Source organism: Castanea sativa, chromosome 1 (assembly GCF_040712315.1).
Source record: "Castanea sativa cultivar Marrone di Chiusa Pesio chromosome 1, ASM4071231v1".
NCBI classification, from domain to species: Eukaryota; Viridiplantae; Streptophyta; class Magnoliopsida; order Fagales; family Fagaceae; genus Castanea; species Castanea sativa.
In genome coordinates, this window is record NC_134013.1 from 3943604 (window position 1) to 3962343 (window position 18740).

Here is an 18740-nt window from a genome sequence, read left to right on the forward strand (position 1 = left end):
CTGAAAATATGACTCTAAGTCGCGTTTTCAAGTTTAAATTCGTGACTTAAAAGCCACGTTTTAAGTTACAGGCAATGTGTGTTTACACACAAGCATTAGCCATTTTTAAAAGCTTACATACATAAATTTATAATACCTACTATCACTTTGATTGTATCACACCAAGACTTATTGCTGTCTATATGTGCGTGTGTCTTTTACTCTTTTTTCCCCCCCATTTCAATCTCTTTTCTCTTTCTATGTGCGTGTCCTTTTTCCTTTGTTTATACATGGAAAATCCCAAGTCAACCTCACCTCATCATTTGGTCTTGCTTCTTTACGAGCACCACCTCATTTCCCACTTTCTTCACTTTAATTAACTCTCTCATATCATTTCCCTTCTATATAATTACTGCATTCCTATCATCCAATTCTCCACCATGGGAAGCATGAAGGTGCATCAGTTCGCACGTGGACTCTGGGAGCACGAACCATCCCTCACGCTTGGCTGCAAGCGCTTACGCCCTCTTGCTCCCAAGCTGGCCAACACAGACACTTCTGGTGTCACTGCTTTCGATCTCAAGAGCTTCATCAGACCTGAAAGTGGACCCAGAAAACTCGGTTCCTCTGAAGACAAAGACAAGAGAGATCCACCTCAGGTGCTTATTAATGCTATTCTAACTTATCCGATTCTCAAAAAAAAAAAAATTCTAACTTATCCACTTCCCATACTTCATGCAATCATACAATATCTTTGCTTCATGCATTTTGTTTTTTCAACTAAAAATGAATACCATGGCCCTTTGAGTAGTGCAATTTTAGATATTTGTCCAAATTTCAAACTGTCTGAACCTGCCTATAATTTTATGCACTGGGTACGACTTTTTTAAAACTTGTTTTATGACCTAATGATCGTTAAAATGTTTGCCTAAAAATTAATGCAGGTGGAAACACACCCAGGAGGGACACGATGGAATCCAACACAAGAACAAATAGGCATATTGGAGATGCTGTATAGGGGAGGAATGCGAACTCCTAATGCACAACAGATAGAACAAATCACTGCCCAGCTTGGGAAGTACGGCAAGATTGAAGGGAAGAATGTGTTTTATTGGTTCCAAAATCACAAAGCGCGCGAGAGGCAGAAGCAGAAGCGCAACAGTCTTGGTCTTAGTCATTGTCCAAGAACCCCGACTGCCATTACCACCATTACTTTGGACACAAGGGTATGTTCATAAGTTCAACGCCAAGATCTTTCAATTCCAGTTACTTGTAGGAGTGATACCATACATTTTCATACATAAGTGTTACAAGCACAAAGAAAAAGAAAAGAAAAAGAAAAAAGTAATATAAATATTTCTTTATTAAATTAATGAGGGACACATTCATTATCGTGTTTCAATTTGTAAGCATTTTATAGTAAAATTGGCAGTAACTTTAGCATTTTCTTTCGAAATGAGCGAGGAATTCACATGTTAATTCAAATATTGTAGGGGGAATTGGAAAGAGAGGAAGATAGTCCATACAAAAGAAAGTGCAGGAGCTGGGGATTTGAAACCTTAGAAGAAGAAGAAGAAGAAGAAAGAAGATCATGTAAAGAGGAGGGAGATAGAACTCTAGAGCTGTTCCCATTACATCCGGAAAGCAGATGAAGGGGTTTGAAATTTTTTTTCTTTTTTCTTTTTTCTTTAAGCTTTTGTTCCATTGTAATCTGCTTTGATGTGCTTTGCTTTCTTTTTCTTCTTTCTTTGTTTCGGGAAAGAAGAAAGACAAAGTTGTCCCATTGTACCCTACTGCTTATTTTATTCCTGACTTGTAACCAAAGCGCCTTATGTCACTCTTTATTCGATGAGCTCTGCCCTTGTAGTTGTGGGTGTGACTGTGATGAGCCTTTCCTTTTGACTACAGGAACTTGTTGAATTGAAGCTTTTAGGTTAAAAGGAGCAACCGATGGACACTGAAGTCCACGCACCTACTTCTTAAGCCTATCGCTTCAGTTCCAAGTTTGAAAGAGACATTGTTCTCTAGCGTTAATGCCCAAAAATTAATAAATGATATATTTCACCCTCTTGCAAGACTTTCATAAAGTAGGATATCAACTATGAAGATTCATGCATTTTTTTTTTTCTTTTAAAAGAAAAACATTTTTCATCATTGACATGCAAGTTTTTTTATAACAGCTAGTGTTTGGTGGGGACACTCGATAATAATAACTATGAGATTTGATTGGGAGGGAGGGAAAGCAAGGTAACAAAAATTTGAATTATCTTGAGGGTTTCTTTCGTCAACAATGAACAGTGTTGGTAGACCTTTCAAAAGATATTAACGTAGGAACATAACATGGTTTAGATACGACTTAAGAGTACCTCTATATGCATGGTTACCATGCAGGTACTCCGAAATTGATGGAGGAACTTTGAAAAGCAAGCATATCCGACACAAGCACACCAACACGTATACGACCTCATGAAAACCATGCCTATGAGGGAGCCACTTTTAAAAAAAAAAATATATATATATATATATATATATATATATATATATATATATATATATATATCTCAAAAATACAAAAATAAAAGACAAAACTAGAGATACTGACTACTGAGGTAATGAGATGAGCCTATAATAACTAGCATCATATTCGATTTTGATGCATATTGGGAAATTGGTGCATGGAATGTCTTTCTTAATTTTTGTCTCAATATTTCATGAAATGCAAAAAATTAACATGGATTGCTTATTATTATTTGGAGACTACAATATCAATATATTATGTGTGGTGCTTTTATTCTTATTTTTTATATTCTGAAAATTTTCGGTGGCCTTGATGGTTGATACATTTGGAATATGGAAAATTTAAATTTATGAAATTTCAATTATTCATGTTGAAACTTGAAAGGCATCATCTTTATCACGTAGTACAGACAACTTTCGATTCTCAAAAAAGTAAAAATAAAAACGTGCAGACAACTTCATGTCAATACAGAGGACTATATACTGTGTGAATGCCCTCTAATCTATATTGCTTGTGCGGTTGTGCCCACAATTTTTGAAAAAAAAAAAAAACTATAGAGGAAACCATCCATGGCATGTGAATGCCCTTCCGATTATGATTTAACTTGGACATTGACGATCAAGTGGCAAGAAGATCATAAATCATAGGGACAACCTTTTTTTTTAAGAAAAAAAAAATTATAAGGACGACTGGTTTGGAAAGCATGAATCATATGCAACCATAAAGGATAGTAAGTAATTTTCAAGATATCATAATCAAGGTGTGATGAAATTAAAAAAATAAAAAATAAATCTTAGTCTGCATGACATATTCCAATTCAACTCTCTCCAACTCAATGATCTATAGGGGTGTGTATGTGTTTGGGTTTATAACTTGATCCACATTACCGACTATTGGCATGCAGTTTTGGTAATTGTGTGTGAGTTTAACGGAAAAAAAAAAAATCATAGGCTTGTCCCACATCGGTAAGATATGTGTGTTTGGGTTTATAACTAACTCCGTGTTACCAATTATTGACATGCAGTTTTGGTAATGACATATGAGGTTAATAAAAAAGAAAATCAATGATCTATAAATCAAGCAATAATGGACCTTCAATACAAGAGCTTGGCTTATTTGTAAGTTTCTTTAACACTTTCATAATTAATATATATATATATACATATACACACAAAAAAAACTTATGTCATTTGCATCAATTTTAAATAGCCCTTCTGTATTCTCAATTTTGTTATATTAACCCCTAAGGTATAAAATAAAATAATTTGATCCTTTGTCTCATTTCTATCAATTTTGATTAGTAGAAAATGGTCACATGCACTATAAGGGTAATTATATCAATAAATTGATTTGAATTTTTTTTTTCAATTATTTATAATCTATTGCAATAAGATTTATGAAGTAATAATATCTTACTGCAAGATATATGAGGCGGTAAATTGTTTAATGTTTATTGCAACAGTATATATATTATTGTATCAAAATTTTCATTAAAATATTTAAGAGTTTTTTGCAATGGAATTTTTTGTTGCACAAATTTATTATTTCAAATTTTATTGCAACAACTCACATCAATTATGATGAATCACGGGTTCGTCAGTTGTAGTGAGATCGTCCAGAATGCGCCAAATTGATGAATCACGGGTTCGTCAGTTGTAGTGAGGTCATCCAGACGGGACTAGAGGTCTGCTTGTGTCATGACGGAAGAAGAAATTCTCTGGAATGGTCACCGGTGTGGTGTCTGCCACAACGCCTCCGATGCCAAAGTTAGTACAAGGGAGTTTATAATAATAGATTATAAGAATGATTAGGGATATCTTGTAACTGTGTTTGTACCTTCTGTTGGCAATGCGTGGGCTTTATATATGTTGTTCTAGATTCTAGCCGTTGTGGTAGTTATGGTGACTTTAATGCCTCTTTTAGTAACGCCTCCTAGCTTGTTGATATGAATTTTAATGGCCTCTTAACGGTCCATATAACTGTCATTGTAACCGCCTGAGGTATTTATTTAGAGTGCATTAAGTGGCTTCTTTCCCTTCGTCTGTGATGAAGCTGGAATCGTCAGTGGCATTTGATTACCTCGTCTGTAAACGTCACTTCATTGGTTTAGATGACTTCGTCTAGATAGGTTCAGTTCGTCAGTCCCATCAATGCCTTTCTTGGTAACGCTTCTTGCTGAGTAATGGGGTTTTAATATGCCTTCAACGGTTTGTCCAGCTGGTTCTGTAACCGTCCAGGGTATTATTGGTGACACTGAATGATCCTGATATCCTCGTCGATGATGTGGATACTTGCTTAGGCTCGTCTCAGAGAGCGGTCTCGTTTGTCCTACTGAACTCGTCGGTAGTTGATTTCGTCAGTCTCATCAAATTATATTAATGACACATGTTATTACAACGATTTTTTTTCGTTGTAATAAACATTTTTTCTTGTAGTGCTTCTTATTGTCATAAATATGGTGTATTCTTTAAGCGGAATTTAATGAAGGTTTAAGGAATTCAACTTTAGTCTTTTCTTAGATCAATCAATATAAAGGCCGAGATTGCATTTTGGGTTTGCATTACATTATATATTTCAGTTTTGGTGTAACATTTTTTTTTTAATAAAAAAATTCCATTAACTGTTGAAAACATTAGATACATACTGTTGAGTTAAGATAGCTTGACTCCAGTTAATTAATTCAATTACACAAGTTGATTAATTAGGTCAAATTACATATAAATCATAGAGGCACCAACAAATCACCAAATAAATTAAATGCAGCGGAAATTAAATTGACACGGTGGTTTGTTAACAAATGGAGAAAACCTTTCGTTAGGTAAAAACCCTACCAAATGAATTTAAGATCACCACCCTTAAAAATTCACTAATCAATAATATGAGGAATCTTACCACTACCTTGACCTATCCCAAAATACCAATTTGCAATTGAACCTTTGCCCCAATTCCTTATTGGACTTGATCTTGTAGTAGTTTTCTTTCCTTTGTTGTACAAATCTCTAATTTGTGACTAACTCCTTTACACGGATCCGAGTACATAACTAACTCCAGCAATTTAAATGATTGTTGCAAACTGCAAAATTCTTCACTTCATAAACAATGAAGATCAGAAAACATTTAGTTATAAAACCCTATGGCATACAAACACAGTAGCTTATTCACACAGAATATATGAGTTTTGAGTCTTTGTATTCATGTATGACGGCTTTTAAAATATACCTTATATTTTACTAGGGTTGTGAGAAAAGAAACCCAAATCAAATAAGACAGTATTTCAGATCTAAAAATTCTGAAATCATAATTCTTGATAGATCGAGTTAGTGTCGAGCTTCTTCATTTAACCTTGATAGTAGCATCTATCAAGCTTCTGTCGAGACTTAGTGAAACAGCTTTTCTTCGCTTATTTCTTGGATCAATTTTCATGAATTTAAAGATACCGCTTAATATGTTTGATTAACATACTTCTTGATATATTAAACTCATCTTAGATCTACCCAATTATAAGTAAAGTGTGTTTTGTCAAAGAATTAATCAATTACATAGAAAATGAACCTAACACATACAAAAGTTTTATACGTTTGACTTGTAAGAAAGTGTGAGATTGTGAAAGAAAATTTAATTTTGCTTGTTTTTGTCTCTATGAGTAGAGAGAAGTTCTATGTTTGGTTGGTGGAGAAATGCAGAAAAGTTTAAAAGAAATGTTTCTTCTTTTTTCTTTTTTCTTTTTTCTTTTCTTTTTTGTGGAAGTTTGGTGCGGCCGCTTGTTGTGGAATTTTATTTTAACTTTATTCTTTGTTTTCCTCTTATTTTTTTTAGCCAAACACAACTTTTTTCTTTTTTTAAATTTAAATTTAATAAATATTATTCAAATTATAATTTTAAAATGAGTTTTTATTAAATTCAACTTTTTCTTTCTTTCTTTCTTTCTACCATTCACAAATGACTAAAGTGAGACAGAGAAAATTTTAACACTTAAAAAAAAATCTCACGGATTAATGACATAAATTTGAGAGTATGTAATGATTGAAATTGACCCAAGCTCATGATCATTTTTTATTTTAATCATTTTTTTATAATATTTGAACTTATATATGAACAAATACCTATATATTTTAGGATTTTGTTAATATATGCCTTAAGGGTAATGGATCAAATGCATTTTAAATTTTTTAAATAATTTTTTTATACATTTTTCAAAAAATTAAAGTCAAAATGCACACATATATCTTAAAAAGCACACATAACTACAATAAATTTGTGTGTAAAAGCTAATGAATCATGAACATGTGTATTTTATTTATTGAAAAGTATGCATTATAACTCATAATTGAACATTTATTAATGTTTAACCTGTGTCCTTAAGACATTCGTTAATAAGACCATATATTTTAACACATTCTATTTATTCACCAAGACCTAGGACACAAATTGGTTGCCAGTTGCCAAGTTTGAGGAGGGGTATAAAATGATTTTTTTTTCTTCTAAATAAAATGAGGTTTTATGAGACTGTACTACTGTAAAAATAAGTTGGGGTATTAGACTAAGACAAACAGACCTTTTACTTAATTGTAAGTTAGAGCATTAGTATCGGTAGCGCTAAAAAACTATATTGCTATTTTAAGCACCATCAAATACAAATTTATGGCTACATTGGTGAAGCCAAAGCCAAATAATTTGGCTCCACAGCTACAGTGCACAGCCACTTTTGGCTATGCATGATAGCTCTTAAGTAAAAAAAAGATATTATTAAATTACATGTTCACATTGCTTTATATTAAATATGTTATTTTATTTACGTGTTCACACTACTTTGTAGTGAATAAATTATTTTATTATAGTGAATATATTAGTTTACTGTGTTATTTATATTAGTTTATTATGTTGAAAGTTAAAATAAAATTACTGATATTGAATTTTTGTAAAGTGAGAAGGTAAGATAGATAAAGTAACTTTTTGTAGAGCCATGTTACTAAATTTATGGCTACACCAATGTGGATGCTATTATAAGCTAGACAAACAACATGGAGTACTGGTCCTGGATTCAAAATTTAATTTCCCAACATTTATGGGGAAAATATTAGCATTTATAAATTTAAAAATAAAGTAAAATAAATGAAAGTGAAAGGGAGGTTATTGTTTCATTTTTGGCCAATAGCGGCTGGTAAAGTAACTATTGGACATTTGGACGCATTATTTTCTTTTTTTGGTGGAACTTTTTTTTCCCACTTCATTCTGATAGTCATAGAAAGGGCTCAAATGATTGTTTTCTGCATCTGGCTATTCAGACAAACATAAAATGGGACCCAAAAAAATGATGAAGGAATTTGCTGAGTAGTTTCTGAGTGAAATAATGGATACAATATAGGAATAATTGTCCTCTCGGTTGATATGTCCTTTTAGAAGTTTCACTTTCACATGACACTTTTTAAATTCACTCCTCTCCTACTGTAGGATGAAGTAAATGAAATGAAATTCACATTTTTTTTACTTTGTAACTTTAAATTGAGAGTAGGAAAAGTAAAATGACACAAAATTCACATTTTTTTAAACTTTGTAACTTTAAATTGAGTAAAGTATGAACAAGTTTTACTTAATATAATGTTCAAATGATAAGATGCAAGCCAAACAATGTGTGTTGACATTGGACCCATACGAACATGAACATAGCCCAATAGGCCCAAAGGTCCTCATCTGCTTGGATTGGGCTAGATAGCATCAGTGAAGTCGATACTGTACCGGTACCGGCCGTATGTACCATACCGGTACGTATACCGGTATTGAAATGATAACGTTTCGTTCCAGTTTAAATACCGGCCAATTTCGAGCAATACCGGCCGGTACAGAGAAAAACTTTATTTTTTATTTTAGTTTTGTAATTTTTGAATTTTTGTAAGGGCATAATGGTAACTTATTTAAATTAACTTATTAGTATTATTTATTTTCTTAGTATGCAATAAACAATTAAGTTTTCTATATTTTATATTGTGTTTTTTTTTTCTTTTAATTGATGCTAAAGTCTAAAACTATGAATAATTTGTTCTAAATTAAGGTAATGTTTTATGACAAATTTTTGTATTTATTATAATATTAATGAAATATTATATGCTTATAAACATGGTTCTAGAGATTGTGTGTATGTGTGTGTGTATAATGTATATATAAAATAGCGGTAAACTCGAAATATATCATACCGCTGGCCAAACCAGTACAACTTCCGGTACAGTATTGACTTCCTTTGATAGCATTGCATGATCAAATCTATAGTCCATTACAAATGCAGAGCATTGTCTAAGAATGATAAGATGCAAGCCGAAGCCGAACAATTCGTGTTGACATTGGACCCATAAGAACATCAACAGAGCCCAATAGGCTGAAAGGTCCTAATCTGCTTGGATTGGGTTAGATAGCATTGCATGCTCAAATCCGTAGTCCGTTACAAATTTAGAGCATTGTGATAAATATATGTGTGTGTGTGTGTGTTTTTTTTTTTTTTTGGGGGGGGGGGGGAAGGTGGGATTTTAGCTCTTCAAAGTTGAAAATTAAATCATCATCATTATACACACACACACACACACACACATACATACATATGTGTGTGTGTGCACCCGCATGTGGGAATACCTTATATTCTGGCCCACTTTTTTTTTTAGGGGGAGGTGGGATTCTAGCTCTTCAAAGTTGAAAATCAAATCATCATTTCTCTTTTTTCTTTTTCTTTTTACTATTTATATGATGGTGACTTCCTTATCAATATTTTTTTTTAATACAAGATAGAATTCTACTCTAGCCTAATTTAAGTATATATATGTGTGAAACTCCTTCCTAGAGACTTGAACCCTGGCCTTTGCCCCCGCATCTCACAAATACTTATACTTGTGGAGTGACCATCGCACTAAGGGTGTGCGGTGGTTGTCAATATTGTTAATACCTTATGGTCTTTGGCACCTTTGGCTTGCTTGCTCATAATGACAGGATTTTTTTGTCCCCTTTCAACTTCTCTCCATCAATGCATTTACAAGACACAACGACTAGCATCCAAATTTTTCTATTTAGCACACTCCTCTGTTCTTATAAAAACTAAGATCACCACACATATTTTATGGCAGCCCCCTTAAAATCCTTTTATAGCTTTGAATATTGATGGTAGTGTACAAGTTAACCCAGGATTTGCAGGCAGGGACCCAGGATTTGAACTGGGGGTTGAGGGGGGCAGAGCTTAAAACCTTTTTTTTTTCTTATGAAAATAAAAACTAACACCTATTTCATATTCAATAAAATACTACATATAAAATAAGTGTTTCTTAAACATTTGATATTATAAAAATGTTGAAAAAATATAACATACAAACTAAGTGTTTTTTAAACATTTTAACATATTTATCAAAATGGAACTCGACGCTCTTTTAAGTCTCGAAAGTCGTCTATGATTGATTTTGTACCAAATTTTGCAACAATCTCCTTCTCAATGTACAAAATCATAGAGTCCATTAGAAAATAATTTTCTATCTTGTTGCAAAGCCTATTCTTGATAATATTCATGGCTGAAAATGCTAGCTCTATAGTTGCAATAGAAACTGGAAGAGTAAGTACAAGTATAATCAATCTATAAATATATGGGTAAAATAATGATTTTCGGATTTTTACCAACAATTGGCACAACTTAGAAATACTTGATAATTTCTTGAAGTCTGGATGTCGAACTACATTGTGCTCATAATGATCAACTTCTGCCTTTAGAAGTGTCATTTCTTGATTTGTGAAGTCTTTCTGATAAAACTTGCTTACTAACAACAAAATGTATATACTTTTAAAGGACTAACGTGCCTCTTTAAAATCAAGAGCTGAACTAAGATTAAGCAATTCCACAGAATGCTTACTAAACCGATGATTTAATTCTTGTAATATAGAATCTATTGCAGCATAAAACATATCCACCCGATAATGATGCTCAATTGTGAAGTCATCTTGTTGATAACGAGCTAGATCTCCACTCTCAACATAACGAGCATTCATATCAGAGACATTTATGTCATGTGCCTCACAAAATGATTTCACAATGGTAAGTAAATTATCCCACTCTTCATCTCTGAATTTTTGAATAAGTGTTTTAGTGGATGAAACAAAATTCATCGCATTTAAAATATCTTGAGACTGACACTGCAAAGCTTGACAAACTGCATTAGTGATCTTGAGGGATGTGCATGGGTCAGGTTGTGTTAGGTTGAAAGAATTTTTTGACCCAACTCACTATGGTGGGTTAAAAAAAATTCAATTCAATCCAACCCAACCCATCACATAAGTCTAACCCAACCCACATGGGTTGATTTGGGTCGGGTTGAACCCATGGGTTGGACAAATTTTATTATTATTTTTATTTAATTGAGTAGAAAACAATATAAATATAAATATATTAAAAAAACCTAAAGATTAGTATCAATGTAACTCCTTAAAGGCAAACAACACTAATGACTAAACTACAATAGTAATTTACTAGGGTTTGTGTGAACTAATTGGCTTTTATATAGGATAGGAAGAGCTGGTTATTTTAAAAATTTTATTAATTATATAATCTATTATATATATATATATATATATGTTATAAATATATGGGTGGGTCGGATTGGGTTTGGCGAGTTTGAAATTTAATGACTCAAACCTTACCCGACCCGCTATCAAAAAAAATTTTGTAACCCAACCCAACCCACCAAGGCCTAAAAACCGACCCAACCCGAGGGGTTGGGTTGGGTTGGGTCGGTTTTGGTGGGTTGGCGGGTTGGTTGCACACACCTAGTGATTTCATAATTTCTTTCATGAGATGCAAAATGAACACAAATTCAAAAGAAATCATAGCATGATAACATGAGTATGCTGCTTCTCGTTAGGAAGTAGTATTTCCTTCCTTGATGATCTTAAGTAAAATTTCACATGTTGGACTAAATATATTTATTAAGCTAAAAATTGATCTCAAGTGATAACCCTAACAAGTATCTCCAGCCCGTTGTAATGTGCTAATCTGATTAAGTCCTCTTCCAGTTTCAAGCTCACCAATATCAACAAAATATGCAATTTGATCAGCATAAGCTTTTTTTAGTTGCTCAGTACGCTTGCATGAAGCACCAACAACATTATTAATAGATGATAATCTATTAAAAAAACTTTGAACAAGAATAACTTCTTTTGATGCTGCCAATAATGATAATTGCAAGTGATGTGCAAAACAATAAATGTAGTAAGCATATGGACAATCATTTGAAACCAAAGGTTTTAATCCATTCCACTCACCTCACATATTGCTTGCACCATCATATTCTTGCCCTCGAACATCTTGAATATCCAAACTATGATGTGACAAGATAGAATATATTTCATCTTTTAGGGTTAATGCCGTAGTATCAGGGACATGAACTACCCCAAAAAAATGTTCTCGAACAAAACCATTTTTGTCTACAAATCTTATAACAATAGTCATTTCTCCTTCATTAACTCATCACGAGCTTCATCAACAATTAGGCAAAACTTTGCATAAACAATTTTTTCACGAATTGCCTTCTTCACTTTGTTTGAAAATGCATGTAAGATTTCCTTTTGGATTTTTGGTGATTTGTAAGAGGCATTTTTGGGAGCTTTCTCTATCGCTTTTGCAAAATATTCATTATATGATACCACCAAATCCAATATTTCAAGAAAATTCCCATGATTAATTGAATCAGGGCTTTCATCTCGTCCTCTAAAAGCAAGTCCTTGAAATGCAAGCACTTACAACATCAATTGAGGCCTTTAACCGCAATCGATTGCTTGCAATTTGATTATAATTGAAATTTTCAAGTACCTTTTGTATGTGTTGAGACTGGTTCATCAAATCTGTCATGGCTTGCTCGGAAGCTCTGTGAAAAGAGTTAGGTTCTTTCCCCATATGATTCAAAAATGAACAATTATTTCCATCATTAACTTTCTTCCAATTCCGAAATCCATCCTTAGTGAATACATGACTCCTAGAATTCCCATTTGGCTTGTCAAAGAGAAAGCATGGTAGACAAAAAACAGCATCTTTATTAGGTGAATATTCAAGCCATGTACTAAATGCCTTACTTGGAAACCATGAATGTTTAAATTTATGAGAATGACTTCCAAATTTAGTTTTCTTGTACTCATCTAGTTTAGGTTGGCATGGACCAAGCTTAATGTAAGCTTGTCGAATTTCATCCCGTTCATTAGCATTATATTCCCATATTTGCTTACGCATTCCAAGATCACCTACAAAACCTGTACTTTCGTCAATGGTGACATTTGGAACTTCTGTTTGGAGATTTTCAGAAATTAGGACATCAACGCTAGGGGTTGGCAATCTTGTATCATCAGCTATGATTTCAGAATTACTTAGATTTTTTCTTTTGAAAAAATTAAATATTGTAGTGGACTTACTCATGACCTACAAATTAAAAAAAAAAAAGTTTCATTATTTCCATATTTCGTAGTTCTATACACCAACTAAAATAAAGGGACTTCTCAACCAAAAAAAAAAATTTAAAACCAATATAATCACAAACAGACAAGCACACGTTTATATATATTACTAATATTAGTTACATCACACAAAATGACAAAGACAAAGTTCACAAGTTCATATATATATATTACTAATATTAGCCACATCACACAAAGTGACAAAGACAAAAATTTTTATAAAACCAAAACAATCAGACCAGAGACTTGGTCAATTGGTCTCACAAAAAGTCACTTATGACTTACCAAAGGTAAAGACTAGTCTTCACAATTAACAGTACTCACAAATAACAAAACAATAACTACCAAAGACTAATCTCACAAATTCACAATCAAATATTCAGTACTGACATCCTACTGTCCTAGTCCCACTTTATTTCTTTATAGATAAAACCAAGTTACAAACATTGAAAGTTTGAAACCGGTCCACATAATCACAAAAAGCCACAAACAATTACACAGTAGTTAGTACTTAATACAAAGCCACAAACACAAACTAGTCTACGGTCCACACATGACACAACACACCAGTCCATAAAAAGCCACAACTCACAAATACAACAATCAACATAGTCACCACAGTTCATAAAAAAATGCAGAGGGTAAAGGGCTAACCGGCTAAGGCAGAGGAGGACTACAGGTTTTTCTTAGATTTACCGCGTGTGACTATGATCAAGGATCTGAGGAGGAGGAGCAGCAGCAACAGTTCGGATCTTATATAAGGAAAAGAACAGCAACAACAGCAGTGATGGAGGAGGCGTTGATGCTTGATGAGGTTGAGTGGAGGAAGAGTGAGGTTAGGGTAAAAATTTGAGAATTGTAATTTAGGATTTCAGTCCATATTTATTTTTTTATTTTGTATTTTTTAGTTTGTCTTTTTTTTTTTTTTTTTTGTATGAGAGTTTGTCGGTGATTTTTTTAGATTAATTCGTATACCATTTTTTTTTTTAATTAGGGGGGGGGCAATGGCCCCCCTTGCCCTACTGTAGGTCCGTCCCTGTTTGCAGGGGGAGGAGGTGTCCTTGGGGATAGCCAAGGGAACTGGGTTATTGGCTTTTCAATGCATACTGGTTTTGTCACAAATAATGCTGCGGAATTATGAATAGTTAGGTAAGGTTTATTAATTGCCTGAGAACTTGGTTACAAATTTATAAACCTGCAAATTGATTATGAAATCGTGAAGTGTTGGTTAATATCAAATGGGACTACAGCTCTAGCTATGACTCCATTAATTTGTGATTGCAAGGCCCTACTAAGCAGAGCATGGACTGTCCTACCACATCATATCTTTCTTGACATTAATAGCACTATAGATGGTTTGGCCAAGAGAAGAGCAATGCAAAGAAGCAGCCTAGTAGAAAATGTACAATGTTCTACTTTTGTAATTAATCCACATATATGAGATCTTTTGGAAAACAACACTCGCAATGAGTATTCCTTAACATCCTTGAATGCTAGAATCTATTCAAGGATAACTAATATAATGGACCAACTTTTGTAACTACTACTTAAATAAATAAAACATCCCCTCTTTGTTCTTTGTCAATGTTAGCTTGCTATTTTGCTGTGCAAATAATAATGATTGTCAAACAGTTTTGGACATCCTTACAACATATGAACAAGTGTCGGGGCAGCAGATAAATCGTGGCAAAACACAACTGTTTTTTAGCACAAACACAAATCATCAAACCAAAAGCAGAATTTTAGACTTGTTTGATGTCTAGGCAACCTCCCAATATGAAAAATATTTAGGTCTTCCTTCTATTGTAGGCGAGCAAAAAAAAAAAAAAACAGAGCTTTAGCTATATTAGAGAAAGAGCATGGCATAAAATTCAAGGGTAGAAAGAAAAACTTTTGTCTCAAGCGGGCCGTGAAGTCCTCATAAAATCTGTTCTCCAAGCAATGCCAACTTTCACTATGGGATGCTTCAAACTCCCAATAGCCTATGCAAAGACATTGAGTCGTTGATCCGAAAGTTTTGGTAGGGAAATAAGGGGGAAGCACATAAATTTCATTGGATAGCATGGAACAAATTATGCCTACCAAAATGACAAGGAGGTATGGGTTTCAGAGACATTGAAAACTTTAATCTTGCTTTACTAGGAAAACAGGTTTGGCGGCTCATTCACAACACTGACTCTTTACTATACAAAGTCTTTATAAGGCAAAATTCGTCCCCAATTGCTGTGTGTTGGACAGCGAGGTGAAGCTCAATAGATCCTATGTTTGGCAAAGTATTCTAAAAGCGAGAACTGTTGTGCAGCGTGGCTCTACCTAGTGTATAGGAGATGGACATCAAGTTCGTATACGTTGAGATAAGTGGCTGCCTGATCAACATTCAAGCTGCATTATATCTCCTCAACGCAACCTGCCTAACAATTCTCTAGTATGTCACTCATTGATGAAAATGGTCCTTGCTGGGATGAAGACAGGGTGCATTCTGAATTTTACCCCCATGAAGCCAAGGCCGTCTTAGCCATCCCACTCAGCACTCGACAGACGCCAGACATGCTCATATGGACTGGTACAAAATCGGGGCATTATTCGACAAAAAGCGCATACAAACTGTTATCTGAACAGCCCAACTCTGGCCCCTCGGATCCATTAGCTCATAAAAGGTTTTGGAATTTTATTTGGGCGCTGGATGTTCCAAATAAAATTAAATACTTTATCTGGCGAGCCTGCTATGAATCTCTTCCCACGAAGAAAAACCTTTGCATCAAGAAAGTGACCCGAAATGGTACCGTGATCTGTTTCATGTGGGTGTGAAGGGTGTGATCCACTCGCTATGGGGCTGTCAAGCTTTGAAAGAAATTTGGTGGGAGGAACCATGCCTTAAAACATAGCTCAATGCTCAGTTTGTGAATTTTCGAGACTTATGGATTGGTGTCACAAACATCAATGACCAATACTTAGCGGCGAGATTCGCTTTTTTTGCTTGTAGTATATGGCACACCCGAAATGCTAGCAGATTGAAGAACCCTTGCTAACCACATTCTAGAATCTACCAGGACTCGTTGGATCGGCTGCAGGAATACCAAGCAGCCCAAAATCACAGCCAACCTGTGGACTCATCTGCATTGGATCAACTGCTTCACACAGCCCCTACCAATTGGAAGCCACCACGGAGCAACATCTGCTAAAACAAATTTTGATGGAACTGTTTTCCAAGATTTACAAAGGGCAGGCATTGGTGTGGTCATCAGGAATTCGAGTGGCGAGGTGATCAGTGCACTCTCTGAGAGCTTATTTCTCCCAACAACAGTGGACGAAGTGGAGGCAATTGCATGCGGAAAGGCAGTCTCCTTTGCAATGGATCTTGGCTTGGAGAATGTGGTTTTTGAATGTGACTTAGAAACAATCATTAAAGCCTTTAACATAGACTCTACATGTCTAACCTCCTTTGGCCATTTTGCTGAGGATGCTAGAGCTTTGGCCTTGAATTTTGCCTCTTTTTCTTTTATACATGTTAGGAGGAGTGGGAATGCTGTGGCTGACAAATTGTCAAAGTTAGACAAGTACTCCCACAGCCCACAGATTTGGTATGATGACATTCCCTATGATATTCAACACCTTGTATTGGCTGACCAAAGTTTCTCTTTGAATAAAAAATTGTCTTATTTTTACAAAAAAAAAAGTCCCCTCTTTTTACCCCAAAAAAAAAAAAAAATTTGTGAATACTTTGGAAATCAAATTTACACAATGTAATCTTTTTATTTAAAAATATTTTAGTATCAAAATAACAAATTTTTTTTTTGTATCTCCCAATGTACTCAATTTGGGCTTGAAAACTGGTGCCTCATATAAGTGGATATGGCCTTTTGGGCCCAACCTTTTAAATTTTGGCCCACGAGTTGTTATAAGGGTGACAACGGAATCGGAAACACCTTGGAACAGTAGCATTTTATGTGTCATCTTTAATATAAGCTTATGGCCTGTATGAGAAGTTGGTCTTTGTGCTAAAAAAATTGTGCTTCAGTTGTATTTTCAAATCTCCAATTTGAAAATACATTAATGAAGTCTATAATTGATTCAACACCGATGTTAATGACTGACGTCACCTCCTGATATGCACGTTCAGTGTTCAGAGGATTTGGCATCTTTTTTTTATATGATTTTGAATTCAAGAGTTTGAATGTGGTTATATTCTATTTCTATCTATAAAATAACTAAAGTGGAAACTCAATCCATAATTTAAATTATATTCTAACTTCACTCTAATTTTGTGCCAAGATCACTAGATTTGAATTTCGCTTCAATTTTGTGCCAAAGTATATTTTCAATTGTACTTTAATTTGTTGACAAGTGTCTATACATATAAATGTATGAATCTAAACACACATATATATTCAATTAGAATTCATATGCTCCTATATAGTATTAAAAATTTGTGCAACATGTTGCTTATAAATTTAAAACGACAAATGTGTGCAACATGTTGCTTATGAATTTAAAATGAAAATATTGATTTATAAAATAATAGTTTTTCTTTTTTTACATCAATTCTTTTGTGAACAAACTATAATGAGCTCTCTAGAAGGTTTTTCAAATGATATTCATGAAAATGGATTTATTACATACCAATTATTTTTTGATTTTTTGATGCAATGACTAAACAAGGGAGATTATTAAGAGAAAAGATTCACAGGTTTTGAGAGTGATAAAATAATGTACGATTGTAAGTATTACCCAACAAATCAACACCACCTCATTGGTACGTTAGTACAATTAGCCTTATACTAGAGAAGTCTCTATAAGGTTTGATTACATGTCAGTTGTGGTATATATCTTTTTTTTTTCTTTTGTTGAGGAAATGGTATATATTTAATGTAATAATGATAAGTAATTTTTTTTTAAAATAATTTTACTATGGGGAGTTTATGAATTATACTTGGATGGAGAGAGATGATAGAATAGATAATTGAAGTATGCAAATATAATATCTCACGTAAATTGTGAGAGGTACATTACAAATGACCGTAATAGTTGGATTTAAAGATGATACCTTGTGTATATAATTAATATACTAAATAAATTCGCATGGAAATTCAACAAAAAAGGTTAGAATAATCTATTATAATTTTTGTCAAAAGTCCCAGTTTAGATTTCAAATCTATTCTAATTTTGATTAACTATTTCTTCAACTTAAGAATATTTAAAGTCCGTTTAAAAGAAATTTAGGCCCATTTCAAAGCGTTCGGTGTAGTTATGAAGAGAATATGGTGGGCAAATATGAGGAAGATTACAGGTAATTTAGGCCCATTTGAAAGTGTTGGGTGTGCTGACAAATTGGGTGCAGTTATGAAGAGAATATGGTGGGCAAAGATGGGGAGATTGAGGTAGATGGCCCTGGAGGAGGAGATCAAGCAGAGACTAAAATAGGAAAAAACCAAAAGAAAATAGAAAAAAAAAATTGTGTTCAATAAGGCATAATTTTTGGATAATTATTGAATACTTTCAGAGTACCATAAATGCGCACTCTCAGAATATTGAATAATTTTCCCTAGTTTTTAATGTAGTTAAACTATACAGTTTTCAGCTTTTAGTTGGCATTTATGGATACATGAAAGGATTCAATCAAAATGTTACATAACATTAAGGGTCACAATTATGGCTGTTCAACCTCCAATTGGCTGACCTTGTCATGCCAAGTTAACCACCAAGGGTGGCTTTCTAGGGAACATCGACGGTGGTTATTGGAAGCCATTTTTCCAAAGCTGATGATTTTTATGCAACTGTC

At 33.8% G+C, this 18740-nt stretch overlaps 1 protein-coding gene across 1 annotated transcript; it reads left to right on the forward strand.

The window, feature by feature from the left end:
* The first annotated feature begins 216 nt into the window (after positions 1-216).
* LOC142622481 (WUSCHEL-related homeobox 4) lies at positions 217-1831 on the forward strand. Its single transcript, XM_075795954.1, has 3 exons — positions 217-638; positions 924-1205; positions 1473-1831. Exons 1-3 carry the CDS (start codon positions 420-422, stop codon positions 1629-1631), a joined length of 660 nt encoding a protein of 219 aa, XP_075652069.1. The 5' UTR covers positions 217-419; the 3' UTR covers positions 1632-1831.
* The last annotated feature ends 16909 nt before the right edge of the window (positions 1832-18740 follow it).